General features: G+C 37.9%; 1 protein-coding gene across 1 annotated transcript in view; it reads right to left on the bottom strand.

Moving 5' to 3' along the window:
• Positions 1–4,685: 4,685 nt before the first annotated feature.
• Positions 4,686–10,988, bottom strand: part of Slc6a4 (solute carrier family 6 member 4) — a 33,765-nt gene continuing 27,462 nt past the window's right edge. The window contains exons 15-16 of the mRNA XM_010642199.3: positions 9,205–9,372; positions 4,686–4,843 (exon numbers count right to left, since the gene is read on the bottom strand). Coding sequence (XP_010640501.1) covers positions 4,769–4,843; positions 9,205–9,372 — 243 coding nt within the window. The 3' untranslated portion in view covers positions 4,686–4,768. The remainder of the gene's footprint in view (positions 4,844–9,204; positions 9,373–10,988) is intronic.

The following is a 10,988-nucleotide window of genomic DNA, read 5'->3' as shown; positions in this document are numbered from 1 at the left end:
AAAAAAAAAAAAAAAAAAATTATTAAGTGATAGCAAAAAAGTTGGGAGGTTTTGGGAAAAGTTTAGAAATATATCTACCTTATTACTGGAGTTTTTATTTTAGAAGATGTTTTGTTCAAACTCTGTCCATGCCACTATATTGCTAATCCCCTTCCTAGCACTGGGCTAGGGATGTAGCTCAGTGATAAGAGTGCTTGCTTAACATGCATGAAAACATGGTAACCAAAACAAAAACAAGGTAAAATAACAATAACAAACTGGAATTGTTGGTAGAACAGTTTGTCTTGGATTTTTATGATGTGTTGCTAAGAACTATCACCTAGCGTTCTAATTGATACACATTATGAATCATTTCCAATGAAAGAGCACTTCTGTTACAAAGGTGAGGCTTTTAAAAACATATCTAATATAGAAACAGTACTGAACTAATTGTAACTGTATGAAACAAAAGGAACATTTAAGATTCTATACTAAATATCTTTTCCACATGCTATCTGTTAAGCCAATTGAGGTGTATTATTTCATACTAGTAGCGCAAGTAAAATTGGTTTACCTTTTTTTAGAAATTTCTCTATTCCAGGAAGAACAGACAATTTAGTTTGATCACCAGGTTATTCTCCGCCTCTAAAGGAGTAATCTGAGCTTTAAACCTTGTTCTATCATTTAAATTGAAAGAGGGCTGGGGATTTAGCTCAGTGGTTCCACCTGCCTCGCAAGCACAAGGACCTGAGTTCGATCCCTGGTACCAAAAAAAAAAAAAAGTAATAAAAATGTAAAGACCAACAATGAAAGAAAAGGGTGATAGATGCTACAAAAAGTAGGAAAAAAAAAAAGCTTTGAAATATTCTTTCCATACAATTAAACATCAGATTTCATTAAATAAATATTGTGAATTCATCTCTATTTTGAATAAAATTCAGAAACTGAAGTGTTTCCAGTGGATAAGAACTGCTTTTCTAGTGTGATACTGTTTCCTGTCTCAGTCGTTTTTGTTTTTATTTTCCATATTTGACTTTATAGACTTCATTCCTTAACACCTTAACATGCTTCTCAAGCAAGCACTTTCTAAGTTCACCTTCCTGGCTAAGAGCCCTTTCTGTAACTCTTGTGTTTAAAAATATGATGTGTAAATTCCATGATGACTTATACAACTTTTCCCACTTAGCACAGGACTCTTTTATTACATTACTTATGAGGATGACAGGTCATGGTGAACCTTTTAGAGATTTCAGTGGTAATGAAAAGCCCACTGTAGAGCGCATGCCGTAGGTTTGCCACCACTGGATGGATAGATAGCCTCTCTGAGAAATTCCCTGCTTTTCCCTACCTCTCCCTGACAAAAACAAACAAAAAACAATAAAAATGCCCTACTGGGTTTGATGAAGACAACCATCTTATGTAATTCTGATATCTTAAGCATCAGAGGTGGACTTAGGAATAAAGAGACACGCTAAGAAACGAACTGGGTTTGGGTTGTACCATTGTTTAAGATAATATAAGAATGGCAGGCCATTGCATTCTGTGATGATAAGCTTGGATAGTGAATTCCAAGCCAATTGTATCATTGATAAAACATATTAGGTGAGTCTTTTCTACTTAGAAGCAACAATACTATTCTAATTCCTGGAGAATAGTCTCCCTTTTGGGATGTGAGGGGTTAAGTAAGCATTCATGCTTACACTTAAATTTTGACATTGGTAGCACCAAATAACTTTTTTGCTTTTTTTTTTTTTTTTTTTTTTTTTTTTTTTTTTGGTTTTTTTGAGACAGGGTCTCACTATGTAGTTGAGACTGACCTGGAACTCATTATGTAGCCCGGGCTGGTCTCGAACTCACAGCGATCCTCCTGCCTCAGCCTCCCGAGTGCTGGGATTACAGGTTTGCGCCACCACGCCCAGCTCGCCTTATTTTTTTATTCCATTATTTGATTTTGGAGCTATTATTATTGAATTTGGGTTTGTTATGATCTTTGCACCCATCTCCTAATGGGACAACCAGGTTAGTGAATTTAGGTTACGACTCTATGCATTCTAGCCAAGTTTACAGTTAAAGATGAATTCTTTGGATTTCATTGCATACCAATAGAGGAAACAACTTCTAATAATTGAATTCTCCCCATGACTTTGTCTTTATTTTTTATCTTGTCTGTATCTTTTTTAGGGGAGAAGGGGTTTGTGGTACTGGAGATTGAACCCAGGACCTCGCATATACTAAGCATATCCTTTTTTTTTTTTTTTTAACTAAGCATATACTTTAGCACTGAATTACATCCCTTGTACCCCTTTTCTTGGCCATTTATTAGTAATAGAAGCATAAGAAAAAATTGTCCTTAAATTATTTTACAGTTCAATTTCATTTTGCTTTTACTTTTATGTAAATGTTACATTAGACGTAAAAATCTTCAAAAATTATTTTAAAATCTACCTCTTAAATTTTCCTTTAAAAAATCTGTAGTGGTATTGATAAATAGGAGTCAAATAAATGCAAACTATGAAGGACAAATTTTTTTCTTCAGTTCCATGAAGTTTGAAACCTTATTGCCTGACTTGGTTAAACTGTTTGAAAAAATGTTTATAAAATAGTATAATCTTAGCAGAGTGTGGTGGCACATGACTGTAATCCCAGCACTGTGGGAGGCTGAAGCAGGATTGAAAGTTTAAGCCCAGCCCTGAGCTTAATAATTTAATGAGACTCTATCTCAATTGATTGATCAATCAATTAACCAATAAAAAATGGGGATATAGCCCAGTGCAAAGGCTCTATGTTCAATCCTCAATTTAAAAAAACAAACAAAAAAAAACAGTCTTGAGAGAATGCCTAAATATTAATGGATGGAGTGGAGAGAATCCATATCCAAAAATCTTTTAAAATCTGCAAAGCTATTTACCACTGAATACACTACCACTTACATATCTTCTCTCTGTCTGCATAGTAGAAAGCAAATAAAATGGAAATAAGACAGCAAAAAGGAATGAAAGAATGAAGGTAATGCAAGTCAGAGGGATATTAAATTCCCCTCTTTTTTTCTTCTAACAATTTGGGAAATTATCATCAGCTAATATCCAAAAACATCCCTAAAGATTAAAAAGAACAGGATGTAGGAAGAATATAAGAAAATGGCCAGGACAGATTGCTGGGGGGAAGGAATCCAAAGGAGAAAGATCTATAATTGGTTAAGTTCAGGCCTCTGCTACATGAACCTGTTTTTATAAAGTTGTTAAAATTAAACTTAAATTATATGGAGAGCTGAAGTTATATCAGGTCAGCTAATTGAGTCCTTTTATCATTGACAAGAATTTAGTCCCTTTAAGATTTTGATTAAATCTTGGGCCAGGGATGTAGCTCAGTGGCGCTGTGCCTGCCTGGCAAGTGCAAGGTCCTGAATTTGATCTCTGCTACCAGCGGCGGGGAGTTGGGGGGGGCGATCTCACACCACAGGGTAAAATTTATTTCTATACCTGTGCATCTGAGAATCACAAACCAAAGGCCAAATTTACTTATCTATATTATGGGCTTTACATGAAATGAAAGGTTATTCGCATAACTGACTATTCCCCAGTCGATCTTACTTAGATGCAATCTTGAGAATTATCTGGGTAATGTATAATCATGACTACCAGGAAGAACCAGAGTGAGGGGGAGAGACAATTTAACCAGAATTTCCAGTTGCTCTTGGAATGAGGATACCTTTGTGAGTTTAAGTCAGTACCACATCTATGCACCCTAGAGATACGTGAGATTTAGGTTTACACTCTCTGCACAAAGTAACCTACAGTCAGACTCAGTCGTTTAAGCAAACAGAGCTTAATCCAGATGGCCAGATGAACACTGAAGGTGGACATGTCAAAATCCATCTTCAAAGCAGTTCACAGCTAACCCATGGTGACTTAACAAAATAGGCCAGATTTGCTTATGGAATGTTGTCCTGAACATTTAGCAGAGAGAGACAGATAGGAATACGGAAATGAAGGACAGCAGATACCAAAGTTGGCCCCTGGGGAATGTATGTGAGCAAAAGTAGTGTCACTGGAAAAGAAGGTACCAGAGCATATTGTAGTAACTGCATCTTTCAAATAATAACATATATGCATGTTTGAATAGGTAGGCTTTGTTAATGTAAGAAAGATGAACGGAAATTCATATAGTTTGTAATGGGCTCAAAGTATTGGAGTAGAAATGAGTACATACATAACAATATAAACAGACACAAATGCTCACGTGTACACATTATTTTTCAGTTTAGCTTCTTACATCTTCCTTTCCTGACCCACAGTAGCACATGGGTTGAGGGTACTATTGGATTCAAGCTATAGATTTCTATGCTATTCAGAAAATATATGGCTAGCGAGACAACATCCCATTTTCTTCTAATGTTTAATGCATTCATGAACTGTGAAGCCTTTAGAGGCAAAGAGATGCCAAATAACAATAGTCATACTGAAAAAAGACACAGGAAACATTCACAGACTTGATTCTAAACCTAATCCTAATGGATGATAGGGTGGTTTTCATCACCTCCATACACACCCTCACATATTCAAAACAGGCCAGTTCAGTTGCATCACAGTCTAATGTAGTAATTAATGGAAAGAAGTGACTGGAGGCTGTAAGAGTCTGGGCACCATAGTCTTTTGGGACTGTGTCTCCATGAAGAAGATCCTTTCATCATCAGGCTTGGCTGGAAACTCATTCACTTAGAGGAGAGAGGTGAGGTGGGATTCATCAGAGCTGGAGTAGGGGCTGGGAAGCCATTTCTCACTGGAATGGGTTACACAGCATTCAAGCGGATGTCCCCACAAGGAATTTCTGTTGCTGTTTCTGGAGTGATACTTTTCATAATGCGCTTTTGGGAAGAAAATACAATATTATAAGAAGTCATATAATTTAACAAAATTGAAAAAATATTTCAACATTAATAATACAACAAAATTTAAATAATACTTTAATGTCTCTAGTAAGTTGGAATAATCTCACTGATTTTCCTCAGGAAAGGAATTCCCAATTAATTCTCAAATATAGATAAAACAGAGCAGTCAGAACAGTAAGCATCTATAAACTAGTAAAGAGCATTATTTTAACACTAATTCAAAAAAAGCCTTGAGCCTCTGCTGGCTCATAAAATGCATTTGAGGACTTATGAAAGGCATTCTTTTCTCCAGACAAGAGGCAGCTTCTCACGGTCACGCAGGTTTGGGGAGCCGAGTGAACGCTAGATTTTGGTCTATCCTCTCCTTAAGGCAGATTCCTTATACACTACACGCATACCTCAGCCATAGTGCCCAGCTCATGGCCATGGCCACAGCCAGGATCTTACTGATTCAGTGAATCCACCTGTAAGGCAGTACTGGTTCATTCAGATTATCACATAACAAAATTTAAAAGATGTGACCATTTAAATCATCACTTAAAGGAAGACTCACATAGGTTTAGTACTCATCAGAGGGAAGAGGCTCAGAATTTCTACTACAGAAACAGCAGAGGTGTATAGAAGACAGCTCTAAAATATGCTTCAGCTTAGGAATGAAATATACAACCTGTCTTGTAAAACGAAGCCCCAGAATGACACGAAGCAGCTCAGGGATGTGAAGAAGAAAAAAACAGCAGCATAGTAAAGGCTTACTAACTTTTCTTACTAGATTTCTTACTAGATTTTCTAAAATCTTTAGTAAGTGGCTTAGTAAAATCTTTGATGGTCAAAAGTCTGTATGTTGGGAAGCAGGCAAAATTATATCGGAAACATCTTGACACAGGATTTTTTTTCTTTTTCTTTTTTTTTTTTCTCCCTGGTACCAAGGATTGAACTCAGGACCCTTTGCTTGTTATATATTTGGGTTTGGGTACTGGAGATCGAACTCTGGTCCTTGCGCTTGCAAGGCAGGTGGCGGAAACGCTGAGCTAAATCCCCAGCACCCCAGCCCTATATTAAAAACATCTGATTTATTGATCTTTAGGTGAAGATTTGCTACTGTTTATTATCATTATTGTTATTATTATTATTATTATTCAGGGTTGCAAAAGTATGTAGCAGTCTTAAGTTTTTCTGAGAGTTTGTTGTCCTTTAAGGCACAGGGTCTATGGACAGAGTTCTGTTTCTTTCTTTCTTTTTTTTTTTTTGAGACAGGGTCTCACTATGTAGTTGAGACTGACCTGGAACATCACTATATATCCCAGGCTGGTCTCGAACTCCTCCCGCCTCAGCCTCCTGAGTGCTGGGATTACAGGCATGCACCACCACACCCAGCTTGTCATAGTCTGTTTCTATAGTTAATGAAATTCATAAGGTCATACATTTTGTATTCCTCATGACCTTAGTATCTGAGTACTAAACTATAGCACTAGAAATCCACTTTAAAAATAGTTGTTACAGTATTCATCCACTGTCAGGGCCTATTGAGTCACTGAAAGCAAAATTTCAGAAACCATCCATCCCCAAGTATGATTATATAAACTTTAACATTAAACAGAATTATGTCTTGCTAGATAGGAACTAGACACAGATCACTGTAACAGTCTTAAGTACAGTTCTAGTGTGTATAGGGAGAAGAGTTGCCAAGGTATGTGGTGGAGGCAAGGCTAACAACAAACAGCATTAGAAAGAAAAATGCTAGCTGGTGGGGGGTGGTTTCATGCCTATAATCCCAGCCACAGAAAGCTGAGCCAGAGGATCAAGCTCAGCCTGGGCAATATAGCAAGATCCTGTCTCAAGAAACACCTCAATAAAGGAACTTAGCTCAGCATGAAGGCCCTGGGTTTAATCCCCAGTACCAAAAAAAAAAAAGATGAAGAAAGAGGAGGAGGAGGAGGGAGGAGGAAGAAGAGGAAAAAAAGAAAAATGCTTGGCTTCTTGTGCCCTAAGCCCTACCCATATATTTTGCTGCCATACTGGCTGCTGACCCCACAAAATACCTGGCTCACCTTTGGTTTCCATATTTTAGCAGCCTTCTAGTTATCCGTCTACCACTGCTCTCAAAATTTTCCAGACCCTGTCCTTCTACAAGATGGTAGGTAACCAGCTAGTCAAAGAAGTGGTCCACTGATGACATCTTACCTCTACCACCAACAGATTTTAGCTCTGTTGCCTATAGAATTTCGGATAGCATTCCTTTGTGACCAGATGTGGGAATTTGAATTTGAAATAAAGATGGCTAGGATTTGAGGTAGAGGCTGTGACTAAGGAATACAGACAGACATTATTAACCTAATTAGATTCCCACCCCTGACTCTGGCCTTTGGGTTTGAAGCAGCAGAGTTCATGGATCATCTCAACTCCCAAAAGGACAACCTGAAGGAGTGAATTCAGTGACTCTGGTTCTGAGACTCTATTATAAGCAACACCAAGGTCCAGTGCTCTTTGGGAGGATGAAGTCATGATAGAACTAGCCTGGGCATAGGAAATTAGTAACTGCGGAATTCACCTTTAATTCAGTTTTCATATTTGGAAAAAGAAATGAACCCAGTTGTTCTCAGAAAGAGCTAATATTTTGTTTTTGGTTGGTGCTGGAGATTAAAACCAGGGTTTGGTGCATGCTAGGCAAGTGCTCTACCATGGAGCTACGTCTCAGCCTGAAAGAGCTGGTGTTTAACTGCTCATGTGCTCTTGCTTCTTGCTTCTCATGAAATGTCTGAGGAGTTTTAGTGTGATGGTCTCACGTCTGAGTTTTGCTTGTTAGAGCCCAGAGACTACCCCACCTCAGTTCTCAGGCCATCCTAGGTTAGGGTTCCATCTAACTTTTCCCAGATACCATTCTTCACTTTGAGTTTGTACTCTGAGAAAGCACTCAACTATGAAGTCTCGGGCTTCTCTGGCACAGTACCCTTTGACTGTGGCAAGAAACACAACCGAACATGTAACAAGTGAAGCTTTTCTATTCTGTTAATGTACAGTATAACACTGCTGATAATCTCATGACTGAACCACTCATTCTGGCGGCCTGGGCCTGGGAAAATGGCTACTATTCTTTCCCTAACCACTAGCACTAATTTCTGCTTTAGCAAACTGTCAAACCCAAGGGCAAGAGGGATGTTGCATCTAAAAGTGAAAGGAACACTGCACCAGGAATCTGAAGACCTGGGTGCAGAGGGAGTTCTTATACTCTAGCTCAGACTCAATGAAGTAAGGACATTTTGAGCAGGATTATTCCCAGACTCAGTGGTTTTGTCTGCAAATAATACCTACCCATCTACCTCACAAGATATTTCGATAACAGATTAAGATCAGCTTACACAAATGCTTTTGAAAGCACGGACTCTTATACAAATTGTAAGGTATTATTATTAAAAAGTTTACATGGTACATATTCCCAATAATGAATGTCAGCATATTGTATACCTAAAATGTACTGATAAAATTAATGAATTAAAAAAAGTTTATAGCACATTATTCATTACTGCCAAAAAAAATTTACTACAACAGCTTGAGCTAAAACTATGATATTGTTGGATAGTTAGTAATTTTTAAAGTTGCATTCTTTTTTATGATTTTTTATTTATTAGTGCATGCTTGTAATTCAGGCAGTTTATAATCATCTTTGGGAGTGGTTACATGTACATATTACAGCTTGTTTCTAGCTAATAATTTTTTGAGCTATAAGTATATGTTGAACTCTCCATATTTTATGATTATTTTAAAAACAATATTTGTCACATAATTATTAGAAAAATCACCATGGACATTTCTACCATACTTTCCACTTGAAATCTGTGTATGGCTTCCAACTTCATAGGTCTGATATCCATGCCCAACAGGAAGCAAGAGGCAAAGTAGTTACCTGATAGGTTTAAAAAGCTACACATACCCCAAACTGTGGACTCTGTATATGACTGTGGGCTCTGTAAATGCTGTGGTACACCAAATGATCAGCTCATTGTGGATGATGGTATATACCTGTAATCCCAACACTCTGGGAGGCTTAGGCAGGAAGATAGGATTGCAAGTTTGAGCCCTACCTGGGCAACTTAGCAACTTAGTGAGATCTTGTTTTAAAAAAAAAATTCAACTCATTCTTTTGCCTATATATTTGGAATTTTGGAAGTTGCTTTATAACAACAGTGCAAGCCATTAGCGATCTATACAATGGTGTAGGTATACACATAAGGTTAAATGCTTTCTGATGAAACTTCATGTAGACTTATCTCTTTTAAATACAGCATAAAAGAGAAGTCTTTTCTCCCCCAAAATATACACACATACACTCTATCACGTACCTCCTTCAGGGTCCCTGGAGTAATGATCAGCCGATAAATTATATATGTGGGGATACAGATAATAGAGGAAATCCCTATGCAGTAACCCAGGATGACACTCCAATGGGGATAACTGTAATGGAAAAGTCGCAGCTGGGGCGGGGTCATCAGAAAACTGCAGATGATGAACTGTAACAAAAATTCCAAGAAACATTAAAAGTCTTAACAATATGCAGATACTCTGATAACACATACACCGAATGCTGAAGCTAAAATATAATTGGGATATAGCCCAAATTGAACTCCGACTTAACCTGCAAAAATAAAACAGCCAGGGCCAGAGATTTAGCTCAGGGATGCCACCACCTGCTTTGCAAGCACAAGGTCCTGAGTTCAGTCCCTGGTATCAATCAGTAAATAAATGATAAATAGCCAGGTGCTTTTCTAGGTTTTCAGGCCTACAATGCATCCCCATCCTATAGAGATGGTATAGTATCCCTACAGTTACCCATAAAGCCAGGGAAGTTACAGTGCCCCATCAGAGACAGCAGACGAATGAACTGGGTGTTTATTTCACCATCCCCTGCCAGTCCTACCACTTTATATATTTCTCTCTGCCTTGTTTTCATTTTCCTGCCTTTCCTGGCTATGGTGGTTTTTTTCTCGGATGGAAGGTGCCTTATATCTGAAAGCAATTATAAGGTTCCCAAGACCTGAGGAGAACTCAGGTTTCTGGGCATGTTCTTCATCCTGTTTGCTTTCTGCATTAAAGCTCCTTAGCTGGAGATTCAAGAGTGGTTCTGCCACAAGACATCTCAGTCATGAATGATGGCTTCCCAGGTCCTCATAATGAATTACAGAAGGAAATAAGCAGCTTAATATATTTTTCACTTGAAAATTCTGTGAAAATTTTGACCAAGAATAATTCCACAATGTGCTCTGAACACCCAATTTATTAGTTTCTTATTTCAGTTTGGTTTCTAGAGAGCACAAATATCAGTTTTTGCCTAGTAACCACTGTGTCAAAATAATTATAGCTCTTGATTTAATTTAATTTTATTATTTCATAGTCATAAAGAAGACAGACAGTAATATAAATTATTTGTGTGGTTAAACATCTATTTATATCTTTTTTTTCCTTTGTCTGCAGGTAATAAAATGGGAAATTGTTAAACACACATCCATCTTCTGAGCAGTGTTACCCTAAACCCAAAAGGAGGTCTTCAAAACAGGAGTCAGGTAAATTGCAAATCTTTCTTGACTTATTCTTCTCATCCCAGACCAGTTACTAAGGAAGGAAATTTGGGAACGAAAGAAGAGTAAGTCTGGCTAGGAGCCATTGCTGCTAGAACTCATACCATCTTGATGTCAAGTATACGAAATCCAACTCAGTCAGAGAGGGCTTCAGAAACTCTCTCACAGCCAGGTATGGTGGTCCATGTCTGTAATCCCAGATACTTGGGAGGTGGAGACAGGAGGATTACAAACTTGAGGCCAGACTGGGCAATTTAGTGAGACCCTGTCTGAGTTTTTGAAAAAAGAAGAGCTAGAGTTGTAGCTCAGGGGTAGAGCACTTTTCTAGCATGTGTAAGGCCCTAGGTTTAATCTCCAGTACTAACAGAAAGAAAGAAAGAAAGAAAGAAAGAAAGAAAGAAAGAAAGAAAGAAAGAAAGAAAGAAAGAAAGAAAGAAAAGGAAGGAAGGGGCAGAAAGAGAGGAAGGAAGGAATGGGCAGAGAGAGAGAGAGAGAGAGAGAGAGAGAGGAAAAAGAGAAACCCCTTCATGTAGCCCAGCCTCTCCTTGCTT

The sequence above is a fragment of the Fukomys damarensis genome, unplaced genomic scaffold (assembly GCF_012274545.1).
Source record: "Fukomys damarensis isolate Sample0158 unplaced genomic scaffold, DMR_v1.0_HiC HiC_scaffold_13, whole genome shotgun sequence".
Classification (NCBI taxonomy): Eukaryota; Metazoa; Chordata; class Mammalia; order Rodentia; family Bathyergidae; genus Fukomys; species Fukomys damarensis.
This window is presented reverse-complemented; position numbering and strand designations above follow the sequence as displayed.